General features: G+C 38.1%; 1 protein-coding gene across 1 annotated transcript; it reads left to right on the top strand.

Moving 5' to 3' along the window:
* The first annotated feature begins 327 nt into the window (after positions 1 to 327).
* Positions 328 to 22,673, top strand: rad18 (RAD18 E3 ubiquitin protein ligase). The gene is made up of 13 exons (XM_028406832.1): positions 328 to 464; positions 1,111 to 1,189; positions 2,156 to 2,217; positions 2,979 to 3,049; positions 6,667 to 7,079; positions 7,278 to 7,377; positions 8,875 to 9,062; positions 9,648 to 9,718; positions 9,963 to 10,023; positions 13,455 to 13,586; positions 14,899 to 15,025; positions 17,215 to 17,253; positions 22,185 to 22,673. Exons 1-13 carry the CDS (start codon positions 414 to 416, stop codon positions 22,282 to 22,284), a joined length of 1,494 nt encoding a protein of 497 aa, XP_028262633.1. The 5' UTR covers positions 328 to 413; the 3' UTR covers positions 22,285 to 22,673.
* The last annotated feature ends 3,438 nt before the right edge of the window (positions 22,674 to 26,111 follow it).

Genomic DNA, 26,111 nt, shown 5'->3' on the forward strand with positions numbered 1-26,111 from the left:
AATCAGATGTGCTGTAGAGCGCACTGTTCTCTAATGTACACACACTAATGTACACACACACATGTCAGATCAGCATCTTGATGTGGCACACCTGTGAGGTGGGATGGATTATCTCAGCAAAGCAGAAGTGCTCACTATCACACATTTAGACAGATTTGTGAACAATGTTTGAGAGGAATGGTAATATTGTGTATCTGGAATGAAGTTTAGATCTTCAAGTCCATCTCATGAAACATGGGAGCAAAAACAAAAGTGTTGCGTTTATATTTTTGTTGAGTGTATTTACATGGCAGCTCAGCGGAAGTTGTTAAATGACGTCAGTGCCGTCCTGCGTCGCTTCGAGCGGGACTCTACAAACACAAAGCGTTGAAGCTAACTTTTATAAATATCTGCCTCAGCGTTGATTTTTAGTTATGGACCGTCAGATCGAACCTGATTTGCCACCTGGCCTTGCGTGTCTGAAAGTAAGTTGCAGCTGCGATTAGTGTAAAATGTAAGAGTTTGTTGACAGGCTGCTTACTAGCTCTTAGCTCAGTGATCACACCGGCGGCTAACGCTATGTTGAACCTACGGGATGTCCGTCCTGTCCGGACCATAGACCCGGTCCTGGCTAAGTCTGATGGCGTTATATCCGTCCAGATCTTATCTCTGTGACTCAGTAATGTACTTTCAGTAGATTTGTTAACTTGATCGCTACGATGCAGGAAAACCACTGTCGTGATTTCAGTGAATGTAAATAATACTTATTTACCACACTAACTCCCATAGACATATGCAAACTACTCTCAGTCTGTCTTCTTTCTGCTGCTAGGTAAGGTGCAGCCTGAAAACTGTAGAGCTAATGCTAAACGGCTAAAATATGACCTGAGGTGACTTCTTTTACAATCGTTAAATGACTCATGTCTACAGTTAGTGATGGGTTTGACCGATTTTTTCTACTTGATTATTTGATCATTATTTTGTTTTTGGCAGTCAGATTCATTGCCACATTTGTACTCACGTGTTGCTGCAAAAACAAAACAATCCATACAGAAAGGAGAAGTTTAAAATAATATAGCTTGTGTTATTGCAGATAGTTTTTTTAAATCACTGTTTTCTTTTCCTCTACAGAATGTTGATGCCCTGCTTCGGTGTCCCATTTGCTTTGACTTTCTCAATATTTCATTGATCACCAAGTGCTCACATAACTGTAAGTAATGTTTTGAGAAGTGCTCTTATTTGGTGCTAGCTGCAGTACTATTATTGCCATGAGCAATAGATTATGGCTTTTGTTGTCTGATGGTTAACAACATCAGGTTCCTGCTTCAATCTTCACCTGGTAGATGGGTGCCTGTCTAAACTGTGTTGTGTACTGAATACAAAACAAGGTACACAGACAAAAACAAGGGATGAGTGATAAGTTGGACACAGCTTGAAAATGTGTCTCAGCTCAATGATTGTGAGGATAGTTTGTGGTAGTTCTGTTCTGTTCTAATTAAAGGCAGTTAGGTGTGAGAACATTTGCCTCTGTGCAGTACTTTTCTATTTTGGTCCTATTGTCTTATCACCAAGGGAGGTCCATGAAGACCTGGTGGTAACCCTAGGGGAGGGTGATCCCTCTTACAACTGGTGGAGTGGAGTGGAAGATGACCTCTGTTCTGGAAGAACACCACACAGGAGATGATTGACAAGAGAGAGACACACAAAAGTCCATGAGCACTGAAAAGAAACTCTGTTCAGCTTCACATTCTGACAGGATGAGTGCTCTCTCACCAAGACAAAGCTCTGGCCAACAAGACCACAGTGGTGATGGCTGGTATTCACTTGGTTTAGCACCCATAGACTATTGCCTTCTTTCCGAGATGAAGAATAAACTTATTAATGGACTCCTTCTACTTTAGACCATGAGCTTATCAATCACCCTTTGTAAAGTTTGTAAGTTGTATGTTGTAAGTTTATTAAGCTGTTCTTTGCTTTGTTTTCAGAGACAAGGCCTTTTACTTGATGTGGTCAGAATACAAAAATGCACTGAATTAAAATATGTTTACTCTGCTCCTTAAAATGCTGACAGTTTTGCATGTGAAGTCCAATTGACTAACAACTATAAACAAATCTTAGTAGTCTATCTGATGTCTAACAGATTCAGTGTAACATGAGTTTACATTTCTTTTGGCAGTTTGCTCGCTGTGCATACGAAAATTTCTATCCTATAAGCTCCAGTGTCCGGTTTGCAATGCAGTAAGTAAGACTTGACTTCTATGTATAATTTCCGTCACCTCCAGATTCACTAACCATCTTCATCATCCAAATCTGTCTTAACCTTGGTGTAATCAATGGCGAAAGAAGTACTTAAGCTTGGTACTTAAGTAAAAGTACGATTACCCAGTAAAATATATACTTAAGTTAAGTAGAAGAACTACATCAGCAGTCCTACTTAAGTGAAATTCTCAAGTACTTTTAAATTAAACACTGTCATAAAATGTAACGAGCAACAACAAACATTGTAGAAATGTAGTGGAGTAGAAAGTACAGATAATAGCTGCAAAATGTATGGCAGTAAAATTTTAAATTATGCACTATTATTTTTAATTAAGTAAATGTAGTAATGTTCAGGCTCATGCTCAAAGAGGGGAGAGACACTATCAAGAAGACTGCAGTATGAGACACTTAATCAGTGGTAAAATCAATGTACTGTTGAGAGTGTTGGCAGCGGAGGGTGTACAGTAACAGAAAATTAAAGATAATGGCTTTACATAAAAATTATTAAAAAAAAAGAAAATCCTGGTAGATACAAGTTACTAAAGGAGTTAAGAGGATATTCTTTGTATATTAGTGTGTTCATGATGCTCATTGTCTGGTTTTATTGGCACAAATGTGACACTGAATACCTTTGTGTTTTAGACTGGAAATATAATTCAATTGATTATTATTGATAATAAAAAAATAATTAGCTGCAGCAATAGAGACAGACTTTCTTCATATCCTTCTTTTTTTTTTAGCAAATGACAGAACAAGATCTAAGGAACAACCGGGTATTGGATGAGTTGGTCGTAACCTTTCAAGCTGCAAGGTAACACACAGAAAAGTCTTTTGTCTTATTGTGCGGCACCAGTACCAAAACAGTGTTGGGGTAAATGATGCAAAACTGAAACATATGTGTTTATATATAAAATAGTGTTGTGTACATTATAGTTCAACTAAAGAAAATCTTGGTTGTCTACAAAGGGACATATTCTTAAACATGTGTAGACATCAGCTTTAGTTCACATGCATCTGTAGTTTAATTTTTAGGAGGCTGATTTTTAATTCTTGTTCATTTAGGCATCGACTAAAAGAATTAATAACACCAGCAGATCCAGAAATGAGATGTACTCCACAGGCCTCATTTAACATGACAGGTGTGCTGGCTCCAGTTTGTTTTTTCATGCTTCTAAGACCTGAAAACAAAAACGACTTTCATGGTGATTTCAGGGCATCCTGTTGTTATTGAGGTGATTACAAAGATGTCCACCTGGGAACCCACCTCTCTTCACTTCAATATGGCAGCACAGCAGAAACATTTATAATTGCCCTCCAGTAATCTGCTTCGGATTTATAGATTTTCTGTAAATCAAATAGGGATTTTGTTTTCATCAGCTGAGGTCAGGGTTCTCATTGGCTTGCACTTGCCTGTGTCTAGCTTTAGGGCTGGTATGTTTTTATTACAACAGGATGTAGACATAGGGAGCTGTGTCCTGAGCGGGGCTAAAGGAAATTTCTTGCTGCTTTGAATTCAAGGTTTTGTTTCCCCTAATGACACTTGTCACAAACTAGGAAAAATAGTGCCTGAGAGAGTTCGACCAGCCACATCTTTGAAGGCACTGGTTTTTCTTGTGCTGCCTGATAAATGCTGGGATGTAAACATTAGCCTCCTGTAATGTATGAAACCAACTTGAGGGTACCTAAAAGCATTGTTCCTCAAACAGCCACGTGTACAAGAGAACAGATGTTTGGCTTCTCTTCATTCGTGAGAATTCTGCCTTCAAGACCTAACTGAACTCAAACTTAAATCATTTCAATTGTTTCTCTGATGTCTGGACTGATGTTGACAGAATGTATGAATGCATTATCATTCTGTAAGCCATGTTTGTCACTTCCATCAATCACATCAATAATATCAACACTCTGAAAGGTCTTGCTTCAATCTGTGGACCTCCTGATTGTCATCACTGTTAGAATGAGCGGATTACACAGCTGCTCTTTCCTGCACTTTTTAATTTCCTGTTGTCTGCCATTGAGCGCCTGAAAAATTGGATTCCTTGATAGGGACTGCCATAAAGCGTTGTTTTTATGTGGAAATAGACTTGTTGCACTTCAGTTCTGAATTATTTGTTGTGTATTCAATGTGCTACATTTAAAGGGGCTTCTGTTTGTTGATTTCAGTTATGTCCTGTGTATGAGCATGAAGATTATTTAAAACATCTGCCTGGGCAGTGGGTGCTTTTTGTGTTTTAGCACATGTTTTAGGGGATTACTTCTTTCAATGGGCATTCATAATTTCCACTGTGAAAACACGGCGATAGGTAGCTGTATGCCGATGGTTCTAATTTACTGCCATAAAGTAGAGGCAGACCATTAGCTGTTATCACACTGCCACATACTTGTATCGCTACAGTAACCAGTCTCTTCTCTCATTTGATTTGTAGAAGTCTAGCTTGCACATTGAGACAACTGATAAGTCCTTATTAAATACATTTTATCACTAAGGGTACACTGCCCTTTTCTATTGTCAATGCACATCGAGGTTTCTATTGTAACAGGCCTGTGTGCTAGTGTGTATTTAACGCTCCATCCGTCCAGCTGGAAAAGTGCTATCGTGGCAGTCTTTGTACTTTAAAACCAAACTCTAATTATAAAAGTTTATACCTCAGATAGTATTGGGAATCGGTACGATAGAGCAATTTAAATTCAATTAGTGTCTAGAATTTAAGCACAGGGTATTGATTTACATTTGGCTCTTTTGGTCAGATCTGTGGATCTGCAAAATCATTCAGGTTGTAAATAAAATGCTCTTTTTTAAATAGATTGTTTGGGAATGGTATATATTAGTGTATTATTTAACTTGTTAAAAAAAAAAGGTAAGCTTTCAGATTTTACTTTCTGTGCCTTTCAGCCCTAATTGGCAGAAAAAAAATAAAAGTAAAACACTGGTTTGCATCCTGGGAAAGCACTTTTAATCTTCAGTCTTGACTTACAGAAAAGAGCTCCCTCCTGTCGCAGAAAAAATGAATTATAGGTAATTCTTCTTTCTTTACAGAAATTATACATAATCAGGGTAATTTTTGTTTCTTGCTGTGTGAGGTAGCCAGGTTAAGATCAGCACAAACTCATTCTTTTCCGCCTTATATAAGTAAAAACCAAGCTCAAACACACAGTTTTATTTTTTAAGAATAACCGTAAAATTTAGTTTTCATCTATTGCCTTGCTATTATTACCATTATCAATACCAGCTGTTTCTGACAAGCAGGGACTTTCAGTCATGTGAAATTGCATTACATTGATCTTTATATTCCTTTATGGTTAAATTTCCACCTTTCAGACACTAGAGAAAGGAAAAAAAACAGCAGTCTGATACTGGAATGAACAATTGTCACCGTAACTATTGCATAATGTTACAAATTTTTAAACATGAGGTGTACTAAATATGTACCACAGTAGGTCTTAATATATAGATTTGATTTTCCAGATGGGGGCTTCTCCATGGAAACAGCAAGAAAAGTTTTATGGCACTTTGTTAAATGGAGCAGAAAAAACAAGTAATGGGATGGCACATTTGTAACATCCATCCATCCATTTCCTTCACCTACTTTATCCTGCACACGGTTACAGGGGGGTTGGAGTCTTTCCCAGCTGTCGATGGGCAGGAGGCAGGGTACACCCTGGACAGTTTGCCGGTCTGTTGCAGGAGCTTGTTAAATAACAGTGATCATGTAAAATAAACTGCATAGTAAAGGATAATGTGAAACAGAGATTTCACCCAGTGAGGGCTATTTACAGTCAGAGCTAAATGGATACAGAGTTACAGCTGAATGGAAATAGGAGCACATTTCTTCTTTGTTAGATCTTTGTTAGAAAGAAGGGAATAGTTGTTTCTACAGCACACATTTGCAAAGCTGCTTAGGTGTGGGTGTACGTGCGCACATAAGCATCTGATGGGGGGGCAATAAGCACGTTTAAAGTTTAAAATATGGAAAGTGGAACTTCACACACCTCATTGGTTCCATTTTATTGCAAAGTAATGGCCCCGCAGCAATTTGTTTGCTTTCCACATTTTAAAGACCGTAGCCAAAGTGTTTCTTTTGACTAGCTCAGTAGAAAATGACCAAGATAATTGAGCAGGTGCAGTTAAACGTCAAAGGCCTCACTTTTCAATGTCAGCAGCATCTATTAGCACAAATGCTGCTCTTTCTTTTTAACTGGGTCAGTGTGTTCTGGGACCTTCGCTTTGCTAGCCTATGTCATTTACTTCATTTATTTATCCAGTGTTTTTTGTGTCTTTGTTCTCTGCTGATAATCATTTGTGAGTAGAGCAGAACCTGATACGATTCCATGTGTCTGGACAGAGTATTTCAATAAAGGACATGACTGTCTGATTGCATGTCTAGTACATGTTTTCATTCACACACTTTGCCTTTCTTCTCATTCCAGGCAGCAGTTGTCAAAAGCAACTTTTGACTCTCCTCCAATATCTCCAAAGACCCCTTCTTCAGCTGTCAAATGCAAAACTCCCAGAAAGCAGGGCCAGAAGTGTAACAGCTCTGTCTTGAGTCAGTTTTTCCAAAAGAAACCTAAAACATCTCACAGTAAAGAAACCCAGGAAGGTGGTTCTGTCGATCACCACGTTCAGAGGGGGAAAGTACAGACTGTGCAAACCCACAATGCAAATGACGCTGACCTACATTCAGGAAGAGCTCAGCTTTCAGTGGTTGTGAAAGAGGAACCAATGGAAGTGGAGGACACCCCTGCTCAGCATTTGACATCAGTCAAACTTGAGGATGATATTAAAACTGAGACAGCACATTCCTCGTCACTGTTTCAAGACGTAAAGCCCCTAATCAAAGGTGTGGACGTAACTGGCTTTGTAGCTCCTAATCACACACATTCATCAGGAAATAAAGATATTTCCGACTTACGATGAAGAAAATGAAAACCTTAAAATTCTATAATTTTGCAGTTTTCAAAAGTAACAAGACAATAAAGAAAAATGTTAAGGTGTAAAATGTTAAAGATAATATTGTTTTGTGTGTGTTTTTTTCCAGTGGAGTGCCCTGTATGTTCAGTAAGTGTGTCCAAGCAGTTCATCAACAAACACCTGGACACATGCCTCACCAGAGACGAGAAGAAGGAAAGCTTGAGGAGGTAAAATACCCATTAACTGATCACTTGAATGAAGACTGACTACTGTTCTATGAAAGTTGTAATTCTATCTTAGGTAGAGGGATTTGAATAAGAGTCTTAAAAGATTGCAGTATGGAGAGAGAAGGGTAAGTTGTGTACACAGCACCTTAAAAAAGGACTGGATTAACGGATATGAAACTTCTTAAAGTTATTACATGTCGATCTGGGGATTATGTGCCTGTTTGGCGTGACTTGTCTTACAAATTGATGGATAAAGGTTGGCAGTTTTCCATTGCTTCCTGGAGTTATGTTTTGGAAATGTCTGGGATCTATTGTAGGCGTGATTTTACTAAGCATTAACTGTAAACGATTAAATTAGAATTTAATAACACTGGATGAGTCTCTGATTAAAAACAATTTATTGTTTTTCTTTTTTTGAAAAGTGGAAATAACAGCGTAAACATGAACAATTAAAACAACACTTCACTAGAGAGAAATCAGTCTCGGAAGCACATCTGATTATCTTGCCATCAGTTCAGAGTATTCTGGTTGATTTAAACAAACCTGGCTATTCTCCCTCAGTAGCACCGGTTCCAGCCCTGTCTTCATCATCACCATCATCATCTTTAGATGCCATTGCTGCATTAATAACTTAGGGGAAAAACTGGTGCTGATGTTACAGGTGAAAAACCTGGCAGAAGATTGTGTATGAATATAAAGTGTATCATAAGTGCAAAATTATGCATGAAGGTTAGGGACAACTATAGGCGATACACACTGTAAACAAATATGGCGTCAGGCCTGCAGATGAGTAACACCTCCATCTACTAGCGTTCATTAGCTTTGTGTTTGGTTGGTTTTATCCTAAATAGAAAAACTCATAATTATTAGATATCTGACATAAATTAGCTGCTTCTTGTCAGGATATTGTTTGTTGCCATCTTGGATACCTTTTTTCCATTGGCATATGGAGCTTTGGGTGAAGTATGAGGTTTATAATCTGTTTTATCTTCGAGTGCCTGTACGGTACTCTGATGTCATTAACTTAGTGTTAATTTCAGTTACAGTTAACCTGGCAACACATCTTCTTGAACATAGGGTCTGTGGCATAATTTGCATGACTGATCATTTTGGATAGCCATAGTAACTTTGTTTTCCAGGAAGATTAATGACTCATGTAGCAATTGCGTGTTCTGGTATGATTGGTTGCGTTTGTGTAGCAGTGCAAAATACTTAATCTGAAGTAGACCTTTATGTCATCATGATGAATTACAGAGGTTTTAATATTCTACCCCCATGTAACCATTCTTGAAAATCATTTTGTCATATGCTTAGCTGAAATAGCCAGTGTGGTATAATTGATTAGGTTCACATTTTCATCATTGTCTTCTGCTTATGATGTCTAAGACTTGGATATCATACACACATTGATCTTTCATTACAGCAGAGTGCAGAAATGTTTCACATGCATTACCATGTAATATGTGGTGATTACTGAAAACTATCCATGTGTTTCAGTTCTCTTGGCAAGACGAGGCGTCGAATGGGGAAGCTAGTGTACAACCTACTTTCAATGCAGGAGCTGAAGAGGAAGCTGAAGGATTGTCATTTGTCAATGCAAGGTTCTCGAGACCAGCTGATAAAAAGACACCAAGAATTTGTCCACTTATACAACGCCCAGTGTGACTCCCTAAACCCAAAGTCAGGTGAGGGCATTTGGTCTGTAACATCCACTACACCTGATGCCTTTAAGGACAATTGGAAAGTTCAGAGACGATGATTCTCCTTGTTTGAAGAGTACTTTTGAAATAATAAACATATTGATATAATGGTGAATCATGACTTTAAGTTTGGGGGGTTAGAGCAATTAAAATGGATAATGGTGCATACCGGCCTCCCCATTAAGACATATTGTCACACACTGGGTGCATTAAATAGCAGTATAACATGTAAAAAGAGAGGATCACATCCAGCACACCTTCTAGTGAAAGTGTAAAATTCCTCAGAGCATAATACATTTTCGCCCGCTCATCTCAAACTTGTTGTATTTCAGCCACATTTGAGCATAACCTCCCTTTTTAAGGTCATGCCAGAGCATCTCAATCGGATTCACGTCTGGACTTGTTTGTATTGTGTGTATTGACGCATTTGATCTTGCTGGATGTATTTTTATTTATCTTTGCTGTCCTTGAATGTCTTCTATTTCATGCAAAGACCTCACAGATCAAAATGTTTTATGTGTTTGATGGCATAAGAGGCAATCTTGGTTGATTTGTCTCTTCTGTCAACAGCTGAAGATATTGCTAAAGAGGTGGAGGCTAATGAGAAGATCAGAAATCAGCTGCAGGAAAAAGCCAAACGTGTATGTACTGTCTGCTCAAAAGAAAGAAATGAAAGTTTGAACTGTATTTTTATTTTAATTTTAAAAATGTTTTGAACAGAAAGGAACAGTCTAATACTCTATTTTTTGGCCCTAAGAAGACTAGAAAGAATTATTCTATATAAAAAGTGCTTAATGCTTTAACTTCTCAGAGCTTTAAAAATTTAAAAACATGTCCTTTTTGAGTGTTTTTTAAACATCCTGTGTCCTTTGATCCCTTTTGCAGGTCATGGTTTTCTCAAAGAATCAGTCAGAGGAGGAAATAGATGAGATCCATTCAAATTATAGTAAGTGGTTTTCTTTTTAAACACAGTAATATGGTGACAAAATCAGGGTCAATAATGGAAAAGCTTTAGATGACCCTACATCTTCTGTTATAAAATAATATGCCTAAGCTGATTGGCTATAATAGCTTACACTGCCTGGGTCTGTTTTGGAGGAACCCAACAAAGGTTAAAGGCATGATTAAAGGTTAATCATGCAATCAAAAGAGGCATGAATGCACTGGGGCTCATTCATTTTAAATAGACTTATTTATTTTTTATCTCTAAACTTTCAGTTTAGAGAAAAGCAGAAACAGTTAATAACATAATGTACATAAGTTCCAAATCTTGTGACTAGTACACATTAAGAAACAATTAACACTAAAGTCCCAGCTGCCTCAAAAACGGTTGTTCAGTTACATAAACTAACCAGAATATATGAAAACACTTTATAAGAAAGCAAAACGTTGTTACCTCGAAGACCTTTGTCTACATAATATGATTTTTTATGTGTTTGAGTGCACTGGGATTGTTTGTGTTGTTTATGTAATTTCACAGCCTTTAAAAACTAATATTGGAGAGAAACATACGCAATTTTCTTCTATTCTGTTGTGGTGTGTACACATGCTTTTGTTGGAGTGCAGAAGGGTTCAGCAGGTGCAGCAGTAAATTGTTAGTGTTAGGCACTTTTGAGAGCCTTTTCTTATGGTTAATACTATCAGTAGAGGCTTATTCAGCTACGTAGAAAACTCTACGGAATTGTGCTGTTAAAGCTCAGCCAGGAGAAGATTGATCTCTATATGTGCTTCACAGCTTCGGCTAGCAGAATGAAAAAATGTTTTGACAGGAGTTTTTCAGTAGTACAATGCCACACATTTGTCAGACTTTCAAAACTTTCTAGTTTTTCTTTTTTTGAGTACATTTCAGTATTTTATAGCGTTTTCTGTATATCGTCTTTACATATAGTCAATTCATCTGAATGTTATGGCTTCACAATATTATTATAATGCTGATATGTCAACTCAGACTTCTTGTTAAAACTTTTAAAATCACTATAGCTGTTTTGTTTTTTGTTTAAAATTTTTCCTAATTTTCCTTTTATTGTGTTTTTTTCTGCACCTCCACTTGTTCGAGAGGCACTGTAGTATAAATCTTCCTCACATTTTTATTCAAAACTCATGAGACATGGTCAGGAACAGAGGGGAACAACTTACATTTGATCACGATTGTCCTCAGTAGATTCAGCTGTCTTGAAATACGACCTCTGTTCTCTGACTTTCTTGTTTTATTACATAGAAGCAAATTATTTCCTTCTGGTGTTAGCGGAGGATGTCTTTATTCCAGGGCAAAGGGTGCACCCCAGCTTTGAAATGATGAGTTTTGTTGAATGAGTTACTCCCCGCAGAATATTGCAGTGCACTGACAAATGTTTTAGAAGTCTGTTCACAGAAATAATGTGTCAAAAAATCTGAAAGATACACAGTGGACATCTCAGGAAAATACACCTGTCGAAACCCTGAGAGCTAATCCATCACAGAAACCCTGTGAGGTTGTTTTTGTCATTTAGAGTAATTGTTGGATGTTAATGCTGTGGAGAATAAAAAAACTGCACTGACAACACACAATATGAGCTGTTGTTTCAACTGGAAAAAAAGAATCATTAGGGTTTTGCATAGTCAGTGTCTCACCAAGCTATAATCGCAGGAGCCAGCATCACACACCCTCATTAATGCACAGAATCACACAGAAAAGCTGCATCCGGAGTGAGACATTTGGCAGCACAGGGTGAGATGTTGATGTCAAAATGATGAGGTCTTTTTTGCCCGTTTAAATACAATAATATTTTTAATAACTTTTTTACTGATGATTGTGAGGGTTGTTTGGACGTTTAAGTCTCTGTCGAAGAGTTTCATTCCGTCTGCTATGATCTCATAGATAACATACTCCAGGCATCCACATCCACAGAAATCTAGCCCTGTTCTGAGATTTTATCCTCAGTGCTGAGGTCAAGCAGGAACAGCAGCATTAGAGGACATTACTCGAAGTCATGTTGACACGGCTGAACTGGATGAAATGTGTGTTGGAAATAACTCAGTAGAGCTAACTTTAAAAAGTGTTTGAAAAATGGATTTGAGTCACAGGAGGCGGGTTCTATAAATAGCTGCACTGCTGTGATAACCTCTTGATTTATCAGAGAAGGATGTGGATGACTCACTCTGCCAGCGCGGGGAATGGCGAGCGCCTGAGCAGACAGGACAGAAAAAACAGCACATACTGAATCCACAATAAGAAAAGGCTGCAGAGCTGGACACCTTTTTTTTTTTTTTTTTTTTTTTTTTTTTTTTTTTTATTGTAATGTAGCTGGTAGCTGGTCATGCAACTATATGGAAATTCTGCTTTTTAAACTCAGCCCAGAGAAGGTTGATCTTTATACAGAAGCAGAAAGCAAAATCCTTCATAGACCACACATGGTCTATTTGTTCTCCATATTTCAGTGATATTGATTTTTGAGAATGCTTAATTGGCAGTTGTCCCAGCCTGTCACAGACAGCACTTGTTATTCTGTCATCCTAGGGTGCGGGCGGCTATGGCATCTCAGAGCCACTCCTGCCTGTCGCAAGACGTCAAACGTGTTTTAATGACTATAATGGGACATCACAGATGAGAGTGAACATGCTGTGGATTTGTTTGTGTGTTGTCTGTTCTTATATATGATATATAAAACATTTAGCACATTCATTCACAAATGAGCTGAGCTTCATATTATATATATTTTTATAGTTTGGGCTTTCTTAGGATGTTAGGTTCAAGATTAAGTTGCACTTAACAGTGATGTTTAGATTACACTAATGCTAATTAGTGGTTGGCTGTGAGAGAGACTTTTACACTTCAGTCTGTTTAAACATCACAGATTTGTATATATGCTGTGATTTCTGTGGACAGTGATTAATACATTTATTTATCTTTAGTTCAAAAAACTAAATGTATATTCTTCATTTGCGAGCTTACATTTACAGTCAGCCACACTCTCTTTAGTGATTGGTTCATTTTTTGCCATGTTTATCTCACAGCTTGCATCTCCAGGCTCTCACTGAAATCAGTTCAAACCTTTAAGTTTGTAACTTATTTATGTCAGTATGTACTTCTGGTTGTCCTAATGTGTTACAAATGTAGTTATCACACTCTGAAACAAAAGTTTGCCTTCCATGTTCCAAAATGATGTGCAGTACTGTGTTCATTGATGACTTCTTTGATCAGCAGAGTCCCACACATTGCATTAAAAGCATCCACTCATCTCTAACATTATCATTCGCTACGTAGCAGCATAAGAGCATATTTTGCTCAAAGAAAAGTAGGCTAGGTGTTTTTGCAGTTACTGTTGCATAATGTCATTGCATCCAGGCCATTAAACATTTTCCTTTTTTTGCCCGTTCCACCTGCAATTTTAATCACAGGGAAGCAGCACAGCAGTGACTTCTCCCGGCTCATTGCCCAGGTTCGGGGCCGCCTAGAGACAACCAGACAGACTTGTGTTATACGGGAAGTTGTTGTGGATAAAGAGGATGCACAAAACACACATGCTGCAGGTACTGCAACACTTTTTGTCAAGACATAAAACTTTACCAAGCTACAGAATACAGAAAACAGTTCACTGAATGTTAAAGAGGGTGTGTGAAAAACTAATGTCGAGTGGAAAAAGTGGGAGGATCTCACCAAACCAACTGGCTTTAGCTTGCCAAAAATAGTGCTTTGCATAAGAATGATCTGATACTGGAATGATGATATTTACATGTGATAATCCAGAGTATGATGTGAACTAGAAACTCCTGTCATTGTTGATCCTGTGCTTGCTTTGTTACTGCCTGTTTACTCTTTTCATGGTAACAGTTGAGCTTTTACGTTTGTTGAACTCTTAACAGGCCTGACCCAGTACAGCCCCTGTACCATCTGTAAAGTAGCTGCAGAGCAGTGTGTCAGTGTAGCAGTAGCAGAGGGAGACAGGACGAGTCATGCTATAGATGCCATTATTAAGATATGTTATAATTGTTGGATCACTGCACATTATCCTCTAATTACACAGCTACTTACTAAATATTATTACACAAAATATTACCTAACTTTATAGCTGCCCAGTCATCAGAATTATGTCTATAATAACTGAGAACTTCAAATATTAAATATTCAATTAAAGTGTGTAATGAAGTGAATGAATGTGTTTATCAGTGAGTTCAGCCAACTTCACAGCTCAAAAACAGCAGTGTCTAAAGGAACATTTAGCTGTCCTCAATGTTTTGTTTTTTAAAAAGCAGCTATGCTTAAAGCATATGGCTGTGCTGATGCTGGAATAGCATATGTTACACACACCTGTTCATCTGATGCTGTCTCACACTTTTACAAATAGAATTACAGCTGTTCATTCGTGTATCTAATAGAGGAAGTGCTGTGCTTAGAAGCTATCATTTCTCAGCAAAAATACATTTTTAAAAGTAGTTAAGACTGCTGATGTCAGAGGATAATGCGAAGACAAGTTTATTCAAACAGACTAAATATTTGATCAAAGCAGTGACTTAATGTAGGCTATTGCTAAATTAAAATAAAATAATGTGCTTTCTCCTTCTAATAATACCAAATAGTATGACACATTGATCCCAAAATCCATATTTTGCATGTTTATCTTACAGCTTTAACATCTTATAATTTTTCTCTAATTCATCTTGAATACTCTTTTCCCATAAAGAATTTGGGGGGTGTGGGGGGTGTGTGGGGGAATCTGGTGCCTAGACAAGACTAGTCTGTCTGGAGTACATTTTATCCACGCATTTTTTGACAGACCATTTCTCCACTGATTCATGCTCCCTGGATGTTCGGCGTGATGATTTATATTTTTGCCTTTTTCAGATGAAAATGTAGCAACCAAGAGTTCCATAGTCATCAAGGTAGAAGATGAAGAAGGTAATGATGAGCAATCTGCAAGAGGGATTGAGTTGTCATCCAGCCCCACCTACAGCGATGTGTCCATCAGCAGGTAAGATAGGAGCTAATAAATGGACATGTCAAGGCTTCATGTGTGGTACAAAAAAGGCAAGACCATCCGTTATAAAATTTTAATATGATTCAAAATAGTTTCAGTAGTTTCTGTGGTAGCTTCATCACAGAATTATGGTTTATTCTTTGCCACACACACATTGATATTTAGTAAGACGACTTACTCCATCATAATAATGTCAATTGGTGATGGCAGATACTTTAAACTGATCAAAGGTTCAGAAATTTTCCACAGAATATTTGTAAGTTTGCATTTAGAGAACTCAGATTTACTAAGACATTCTTAACTCCTCTTCAGAGTAGATCATTTGCGGGTTTTTCTGATGATTTGGTGTTCTTTTCCTAATCAAGTATGTAGGTGTTCAGTGTGAGCTCAATTATAGTTTAGAGTATAATTACAAAGACAACCGGCTGTCTGAGAGCCACACACTGTATCTGGGTCACCAGACGCTCCTTCGACACACCATCAACAACTATATTGTCAGGCTGTTTTTTTTTGTAATATTAAAGAAGTGGACTTTAATTCCAAAATCCCTACAAGCCTTTAGCAGGGATTGACTCTTACCGTTTCTTCTTGTGTTTAAATTACAGGAGGATTAGTGTATTAATTATACATACATATAATGAGTCAGGAAGCTTGTGGAATCCACTAATACATCTGTTAAGTTTTTGTCTAATAACCTAGTGCATTTGATGCTTAACAGGATTATTTATCTTTGAGCAGGACAAAATAAGATTTATCTCCTTAGAATCAGGTACAGTGCAAACTTAAACATGCACAGTTTACAGAAAGTATGTGTGTTCATGCCTTGCAGCACATGTAGCACAAGAGAGCTGTCATTCGGCCCTCATAAAATTTAAGTTGTTAAAGAGAAATGAAGTTGTTGCTGCACACCTGTGTCCGTTTCCTCCGGCATCTCAAGGTAAGTATGGAAATCGTGCCTGAAGATGTTCAGTCGTGTTCAGACATACTTCATGTTTCCTGTGCTCTAACTTCTATTATGACTTTCTGGTCAATGACATTTGTGTTTGTATTTTTACTCCTAGTTGTCGAGTTTTGGGAGTGTTTTAGTATGAAAGTGGCTGTGTTGGTGCACAGATTATGATATCACGTTTTTTTTTACACTGAAGACAGACGTTCTTTCTTAATTCTCCATATACACTCATCATTGACAGATGATAGATTCATGTGGAAATCTGCTCTCAACCTCTATTATTATGGAAGTATTTTCGTCTTGTCTGTAATTTCTCATATTAGTAAATGGTGGACTGATGGTGCTATATTTTTAGATATGTGTAAAAAATGTGTAAAAATCTTTTTTTCTACCAGCTACATTCTGTCCTAATATAAACATTCTGGCAATTGCTACTAATTTTGAAACTATCAGATGCATGAGACGATGTGTTCTGCAGATCTCGCTGCTTTCTCTTATATGCAAATGATGTCAAAAGGCCAGGGTTTAGAGCAACCTGAAATAATCTCAACAAGCCAAACGTGTGATTAAGACAACAATAGCTAGTTAATCTTAATGTACAGAGAGGGTGTCAGGGCAAGAACTCATGTTTGTGCCAGAGGAGGTACAAATTCAAATCGATTCAAATTGATATACTGGCAAAACACAGCAGAACAACAGTTGCATAAGAATAGTAATTTTGTAATTGGTGTAGAAGTGGCTTGATTTTGAGACCTGCTTTACAGTGCATCCACCAAATTCATTCAGCACAGCAGCATGTGCGTGTATGAGCGTCCTTGAGTGGCACAGCTATAGAAGCAGGTATAATACATTTAATGCATAATACATTTTCACCTCACTCACAGTGAGATGGAAAAAAAGACCATTTCAAAATCCTTGTTATAACAGGTTTGCCTGAGGTTACCTCACACATTGTCTGGCTTCAAGTCAGGAAGAAAACTTTTTATCCATTTTACCATGTGAAAAGAAAACGCAGTGTTTTCACTCCTTTTTGATGTAGCATCCTCCAGGGTCATAACAGTTTTTGACACTGACACACTATTGAGAGGTTTAAAAGATCAGGTGTCATTCATAGTTTGCCAAGCATCACAGTCCATTAAACTGCTAACTAAGGAAGCTAACTAATCACCCAGTATGGGCTGTTAATGAGGTGTTCACTCTTTCTCTGTCTCTTTTCTCTTCTCCCCCCTTACAGTTCTATTTCAGACATCTTTGGTCCAGAACCTGCTTTTAAGTAAGTCATTTCATTGTTCCGGTTAGTCTGTTTATATAATGTGGCTTTTTTTTACTACCCATTCATGCGTCATAGAAGACTGCTATTATATTCTATGTTTATTATGCCCCCATAAACAGTATGTGGCAATGCAAAGATTGGAAAAAAGTCTAATAATAATGAACATGCCATATACATTACCATATTACCACTTTGAGTGCTAGCCTTTCTCAGTCTGTATTAAGTTTTTGTCAAAAAGTAGAATTAAGCCTAAGCCATATGCTGATATACCAAGGCCCTTACAAAGTTTTTTCTGGAGTGAGTGTATTGTTAAATTCTGTCTTTGTGCAGCTGCACAGTGTTTGTTGTGTGTTGTTTATTAAAAATGAGTGAGCCTAATCTTCTGGGGCTGAGAAAATGAAGCCAGTGTCAAAAACTGCAGTTCCTCCATTTGCCACTTGCAGAGGAATCGATTGGTAATTTACATTTTCAAAGTCTTTACAGGCCTTAATAATTAATTTACCCAAATTTACAGTAGCGACAAACCTGTTTACAGACTGGTACAGAGAATAGTTCTGGTTTAATATGTATAGATAATTTAAAGTGTAAATGACATGAGGCTGCCTTTAAAGGAAAGGCGTTGTGAAGTGTGGTTGTGTGAGTTATTTATCTATTGTCAGTGGATCATTGTTGGCACACTGATAAGAACAGTAAGACAGAGGCCAAGTTCACCCCGTTCACACTGGAGACCTGCTGTGGGTGGGGCTGACAATAAAATTCAATTTTTACCAACTAAGAAAGCCAATACTAATTTGAGAGACAAAAACTGTATTTATACCTCTCAGAGCACTGATGCTGCTCATATACGGTTGTAACTTTAATGTTATAATTCAGAACTAACACAGCAAAGCCACACATAAATAAACTAACCAGCTGAAACTGTTTCTGACTTTGACACGAGTGTAGGCTGATATAAAGGCTTCAAAACCAAAACAATAAAAACTTCTATAAAGACAAATGAAGAAGTCTACTCAATATTTTGTTCACAAAATATTCATAAATGAGTTTTTATTAAGGTTATTGTATTGATTTAGACATGTGTTGCTGTGTTGACAGTTTTAAGGTTGGACAGGTTGTCTGTGGTGTCCCTCAGTGACCATGTGCTGTAATGCTTTTTCTGTTTGAGAAATTCACTTCAGAGGCAGCAAGACAGCATTGTTTATTAGGGCTCTCATGTCAACAACTTTTTGGCAAATAATAATGACAAGCGAATGTCCCTGCACTATGACTTTAGCCAATTAAACTGTCAGAAACTGAGTAATGACAGCAATAAATCTAATTGTCTTGGGGTGGAGGTGGTCAAATTAAAGCTGTAAAGTTGGCTGAATATTCAGTGATAATATACACTGTATTTGGAAATTCTCTTTTATTCTTTGTTTTTTTTCTCATCCATATTGTTTTAGAGCTATTACTGGTGTCATCGCTGTCAAATGACATTGACAGTGCAATAAGGCAACCACACACAGTTCCTCACCCCCAAAGAACTCCCATAAATAACTGCACAGACTCGGAGCTCATTGGCTTGCGAGCCACGGACACTGAATCATAGCCTCATATCACCCGGTGGTGTGGTTTTGACTCTGCAGCATTACATCTTCTCTTCCTCGTACTTTTGTTTGGCTCTGCTGCATTTTGCCACTCGAACTAAAACTTGGTGGGAAAAGTGCATGTGGTACAACAAACTGGAGTCTGCCCGAATGTCCATTGCAGCTCAAATACAATTTTGTAGTTTCACATGTGAATGTAGATTGGGTTTTAGGGACACGTTTTTAGTCTGAAGAGCAGTTTTGAAGCACAGTGTGGGCGGCATCAGCCCGAGTCTGCCTCCTGGTTAATCCAAACATGGGCCTTTGTACCTGGCTGTAAAAAATGTACATTTCTGCTGTGAAAAAAACATGAAAATGATTTGTGGACATTGGAGTAGAGGCATGTCAACGTTTTGGTACTGGTATATTTCTGGTTTCCGCTCTTAATCCAAGTAGCATTTTCTTAAGCAGGCTTTGATTGTATGTAGGTACTGTGGAGAGCAAAAGAGGAAGACCTGTCAAACCCTGACAGCAAGCAATCTGACAAATGCTTGAAACTAAACACCTGCTGACAGAGACAGTTTGAAGTACCGGTAAGCTGTTTGAAGTCTGGAGTTGCTTCCTCATTGTTAACAATGTCTTGGCCTGGATATCTGATATTTGATATCCAGATATCCGTTGGCTACATTAGAGTTACAGCAACCAGACATTGGCTGCTCCTCACAAAAAGCAGTAAAGTCATCAGATAGGTTCATAGATGGTGTATAAACACACCAGATCTGACTGCCAGTGTCATGCCTCCACACTCATTGCCTACCCATTGCCTATTGCCTCATCAATTCAATGGGCAGAAGCCAAAGTGTGTTTTTAACAAGCATCGGAGGAAATGTTCTTCAGGCAGAGCCGGGCTTTATCTCCATCCTCCAGCCTTTTGTCAAACTCTGGCAAAGATGACTGAATAAGTCAGTGTGTGGACCAGGACACATACTGCAGCCAGTATGCTTATTGGTAATCTGCAAGACTGAGACACCTCCCTGCATGTAAAGTTCTAAGCCAAATTCCAATGTAGGAATTTAGTTCCCTCCTCCATACAGTGAAGATAAAGAGGGTTAGAGAGGGTTTGACTGGTGGGTCTTACTCGTCTATAGTCAGGTCAACAGAGGAGAGCCCTTGTTGTGAAGCTCTAAGTGACCCCACATGTAAGACATCGTGAGTTTACAGCTCCCCTTTGGTTTCTAAGCCATGTTATCTGAACATTTATATGGAGGAGACCTCAGTGTGATTGCCAGTTAATGTCAAGGTTGATTTAGTAATGGGGCTGTATCCTAACACTGCCTGCTGAGCTGTGGAGTCCACGTGGGGCCACATGGTGGCTAAAATATTGATGTGGTAAAAAATAATCTATAAGAGGAAAACAGCTCTTTAGAGTACCAAGTCCAGATGTGTTCTCTGACACACATCCTCTTCCAGTTGTTCAATGTGTTTAACTAGATTGCATTTGTTTAGAATGATAATTTGTAGTGGACACATTTTTGTCTCTTACATCTTGTACTATGTGGATAGTGTAATGCAGAGACAGACTCAATATACCTTTTTTTTTATAGTAAACACTTAATGTTGTCTTAGAAGGTGAATTTATTATAGTATCATAAAGTGACTTCAGAGCTTTATTTCACCTGCAGCATTTGCCTCATGCCATTTTTGGCCACCTGTTTAGCTTAGTTTAGGCACAGTGTAACTGCAGTCGGCTGAGGCCAAACACAACCTCACAGACCCTTTCAGAGCAGGAGCTCTTGTTTTAGTCAAAACACACTGTTTGTTGTGGGAATGTGACCTGCCCTCCCTCAGATTCAAATAGATCTAAACATCTGTAACCATACAGCATTGCTCTAAATGGTCATCTAAAGGTTTCTCAGCATCATTTTCCTTGTGAAAACAAATCAAAGGGTTAAAACTGCACATTTAAAAACTCATCAATTGATTTGGACCTTGCATACTCAGTGCAAGGATCCCTGGGATTAGGGGACCTAAATGGAATTCATTTACTTAAAAATGTTATCAATTTCACTAGCGTTTAACAGAGCAGTGTTTTCTCATTTAAATTTAAACTGTTGATTTTGTGTTTCCACGTCAGGGGATAACTTTAACACACGCTCTAAAATGGAAAGGTTTTGTCTTTGAGTCGGTTGGATTGACAGGCACGAATGAAAGGCAAACATTCTTACTCACAGAGTGATTGGTGTGTGTGTGAGCAACCATATAGTCTAGTGTAATGTATTTGCTGGAGGGATGTCAAGCAGTCTGTTGCTAAAGATAGTTCAGTTTTATTTTCTCCATCACTTCAACAGCATGACAATTAAGAGATTATTCACTTCTCTTCCTATTAGTCGATTGCAGTCTGCAGATTTTCTAGTGTCTTTTCTGCATTAGTTGATCATTGTAAAGGGCCTTTTGGTGTTAATTGGCTGTATGAACTCCTGGTTACTTAGAAGCAGCTGCAGCCAAATAGGTGTCAGTTCTCACATCGCATTACCATGTGCATTATAACTATTCAGAAAGAGTTGTTAGACTTAATGGTGAATCATGTGGGCAGGTGTGTTTTGACACATTACAAATTTCAACATAAATGTTGGCTGGATAGACATAGCTTTATAGACAACGGTCACATAACTGAAAGTTGTCTTCATCATCATGGTTTAAAGGTACTAGGTACAAGGTTGTTGTTTTTGTTTTATAGATTATGTGCAGTCAATAAAACTGCCTGCCTAAAGCCACAAAGGGGCTGTATGTGTATGCAAGGCGATTGACAAGTTTATGGCCCCAGGCAGAAGGAAATTAATAATGCATTATGTAAATTTAGTTATCAGAGTGGAATGCAAGCCCTCTGTGTGGTGGTTTTCATACCCATTAATTTGTGTATACGTGCAATGGCTCACTCCAGGCACACGAAGTTTCTGCAATGTGTAATTGGAAATTACAACTCAGCGCTGTCTGACAAGAAGGACATGGGCCTCTGAGCAGTTGCCAGCAATGAGAATTTGAACATTTCCAGCACAAGCCCTTATTCACCTGATCCACACCGCGCACACTCGGCAAGATAAAGACAGTAGCACAGAGCTCAGCGTCATTTAATTATGCTGCAGACGCCTTTCAAAAGATTGCTGTGCTCATTGTGCTCTGTGTGGTAATGTAAGAGGGACATGTTAACAACTATCATTAGTGTTTTTTTTTATAGAGTTGGCACATTCTACCTTAGGCCACAAATAATGTTGTTGCTGATCAGTGGTAGGATTGGTAGGATGTCTCACCGACTGCTCTTGTTCAGGCCTGTGTCTACTAATGCTTCTAATCTTCATCTACCTGCAGTGTCACAAAGAGGGCCTCACTCCAAAAACGAGCATCCAGCTCCAGAGGAGAAGATTCCACTTCAATGCCTGCTACAGGAAAACGGCAGCGTAAAACATAACAAATGGATGACAGGAAAGCAAAGAGAGAGATGTCTTACTTTCAGTAGTAAACTGGTGACTGACTTTAAAGCAAATGAATATTCATCAATTCATTTTCATTCATTCATTCATTCAATACATTTCTTTCTAATTCAATGTTGCACACTCTATCAACATGTCGATGTTATGTTGTGATCCGCAGTGAGTTGTGCACAGCATTTCAGGAACGACGAGGATCCAGCACTTTCTCAAACTTTTCAGGGTGTTTTAGATTTCCTGTGTTTAAACATTAAAGCAACAGCAGACAGTAAGCAGACTGAAACTGATTTTCTGCCTACATAGTGTAGTTGTTGCATTGTATTTTTTTGTATAATACTATTATTATATATCACTTGATATAATAAAATTATCTGCCAACATTTGCTGTCTATGTAGTGATGACTATGTGTTGTGTGCTGGTTAAAGTTTTTACTGAGGGCTATTGAATTAACAGTGGTAAAACTGATTGCACCACAATACACCAAATAGCTGGATGTCCGTTTGCTAACTTGTCATCTTTCTATACCAATGTTTCAAAGTTTGCAAATAATTTGTATGTTTCAAATTGTTTTCATTGAAAAAGAAGTTACCAGGGTCAGAGTAATTCAATAACCTCCTTGCTTGTAGAAACCTCAGGTCGAGGCAAGCAGGATTGTAAACACAAGAAGAGAGGGGGAGATGTTTATGTGTACGTGCATGGGAGAGTTAGCAGGAACACATTTGGGAGCTGACCCTGATTGAAAACAGCTTTCTCGGAGCAGCCTGCAGTCAGACACACAGTGCTTCTGACTCAGCTGTCTCCACCCTCAGACAAAGCAGAGACACAGTGACAGACATCACTAAGGTCTGATGTGAATAGGGGGAATGAGTGTTATACAACATATTCCTGATATTACATTCTTTGCTGCAGTGATGTGTTTGTGCTATTGTCACATTAAAGCACAGGACACTGACTCTGATCGCAGCCTTAATTGGAAACGCAGGGAGTGATATCATTGATCCCATACACTGCACCTGAGTCACAGTCGCCTTATTTGTCTGTCTGGCCGGCAATGTTGAAGGGAGTATTAATCATCTGTCCAGCACAAGGTGAAAAAGATTTTTAGCCTCATAAATCTTCAATAATTATACAAAAACTGCCCCCCCTCCCCCATTCACTGGCATTCCAAATGCTTCACGACAGGCTGTTGGTATTGTTCAGAGCCTTCCACCCCTAAGAATGGATGAACAATCTTAATGTCATGGTGAGGGATCAGTCCCATTCAAAAGGCAGGATGTGCACAGGAGCACATTAACGCTCTCTGCATAAACATTACTTGCTCTCACTTTCCTCGACTGCAGAATCCTATACAGAATAAATAATGGAGTAGGTATCGTGCAGAGAAATTACAGTCATAGAAATGCCACAGTTTATAATATATATGTAATTAAATGTAATTGTTCTCCCTCCACATCTTCTGGAAAACTTCCACCTTTCTGTCATCTATAAAGCTTCTGTCAGTTTGGCTGGTTTTAAACAAAAATGTTTGACCAAGACATTTTTAGGCTAAGGTACACAGCATTTTTGCCTTTTCTCAATGAGCATTTTTTTCTTTACCACATCGTGTGGAAACCCAACACATCCTCACATCATCATGGGTCTTTTTGACTTTTGGTCACATTTCAGCTGGATGGCCAAAACCCACAGCCAGATCCAGATCTGGCTGTGGGTTTTGTTGATAAGTAACAAGACACAAATAATATTCTGGCTGACAATGTGAAATTCAATCAGTGGGACAATTCTGTGGAGACAGCAGTGTACTAAGCATGTTAATTTTATTCCATGTAAAAATTTGACAGTTCAAATCAGAACAAGTATTTCTGGCTTCACCTACCTCCAGGGTTCCTGAAGTCCTGACAACCGATGAAGAGCACAAGCTGAACTGAGCTGACATTGTAAGATTTTACACACTTGGCAGACTTTTTGACAGACTGCATCTAATTTTCATGACAGTTATGTCGACTATATGTTCTACTTTGTTTTGGCAATACTAGTAGAAAACACACCAAAGAAATGTAAATGTGACGGTTTTGGCAGGAAAATGAAATAATGTTCAAATACACAATATGTATGTCTGTCTGTCTGTCTGTCAACAGAGTATTTAACACAGCATAATTATTATATTATTATTATAAGAAATGTTTATAGGTGTAACAAAACAATTTAGTGAGATGTTGCTAGTTTTTCTTTTCTTCTTGGTTTGTATCTTTATATTAGCTTTAATCAAATGATAGAATAATAAGTGAAGTGAACTGGTCTGGTTTTCACTGGCTTTCACTCCACAGAAAGATGTAATCTGTTTATGATGAGCCTCTGTGTCAGACTGTGGGTCCTTTTTTCTTCGAACTTTAGTTACATAATCATCCTTTGCTTTAGAAAGAAATATAATTTCAGTTCCCAGCAACAGAGTTCTGACTGTTTTCTTCCTTGCAGGAAATGATTAAGACCTCTGCCAAATTCATTCAGTCACCCACCTGATTGGAGGAAACACCAGGCAGCTTCTTACAACAGACGCAGAGAGAATCATAAAGGGGATTTCATCAGCCAGAAGTTCCTGTTTTCGTTTTGATTTTTACTTTCATTATTTTAAGGACTTTGTACTCGGGCCCTTACTGATGCTCACACCGTCCTTGAGAAGTTCTCACATATAATAACAATTAGTTTCTTACAAAGAAACACTTTCATGCCTAACTCAAGTTACCCTGCTTTTATTTTTTTTACCTTTCAAGACTTTTAATGAATGTCCTCACAAAACAATGAAAGACCCTCAGAGCACTGCTGTGAGTGCTCTGTTGTTTCTTATCATGTAAAATGTGAGCAGTTTGAGACAGAGAGGGCTATGAATACAATTCAATGCTTCATTTACTTGTCTGGAACAACAATGGCAGACTGAAGTTCAAGGATTTATGCAAAAACTATTGAATCGCATGGGCAGATTTAGTTGCAGTCATTTACAGTATCAAATGGCTTCTATGGGATTAGAATGGTCACAACATATTCTTAAATATAGAGTCTAGATACAACACAGAGATGTTTTTTTCCTTCAGCAACTTTAGTTATTATTTGCCACAAAACACCAGAAAATAGTGTCTTTTTGAGAAGTAAAATATTATCTGTGGTGTATACAAACAGTCTTTTAGTGCCTGTCACAACTAAATCAATGTTTCTGTTTTTAATAATTCCATGTTTTTTATGTAAATAATTTTGTCAATATTTGTTTGCTCACATCTTCTGTTCATTTATATCCTACATCAGTTACCGTGTAAACGAGACCTCATTTTCAAAGTTTAAATAAAGGTTCATCACCTCATTGTTCAAATATTATCTTTATAGTTTCAGTATAAAGTGCTGACTGTTTAGCTCGTATGCATTTCATTACGGTGCCAGACAGAGAGTGCCAGTTCATTCAATTGTTCCCAGCTAAGAGGAGAAAGACAGCAGTGGTGCCATTTCAACACAGGCAATGATTTAATGCAGGCTGACAGATGTTGGATTCAAACAAATACACGCATTTCATGATGCGAACACAGTCTGATGCTGACAGGTTCAAGAACATTCTGTCCTTTAATAATACTTTCACACTGACTGAAACATACCACATGAGTCGGATATAAACAGTGTGGATGGAAGCAGCCCTTAATATGCAGGCTCCTCTTTGTGCGTATGAACAGATCATCCAATTAGTTTCCTGCATCTTCCAAACTTAGTGTTATATGTTTGGCAGAAAGAAACTCAGAAATATAGAAACAAAAAATATAACAGCAGGCC

This window comes from Parambassis ranga, chromosome 5 (assembly GCF_900634625.1).
Source record: "Parambassis ranga chromosome 5, fParRan2.1, whole genome shotgun sequence".
Taxonomy (NCBI): domain Eukaryota; kingdom Metazoa; phylum Chordata; class Actinopteri; family Ambassidae; genus Parambassis; species Parambassis ranga.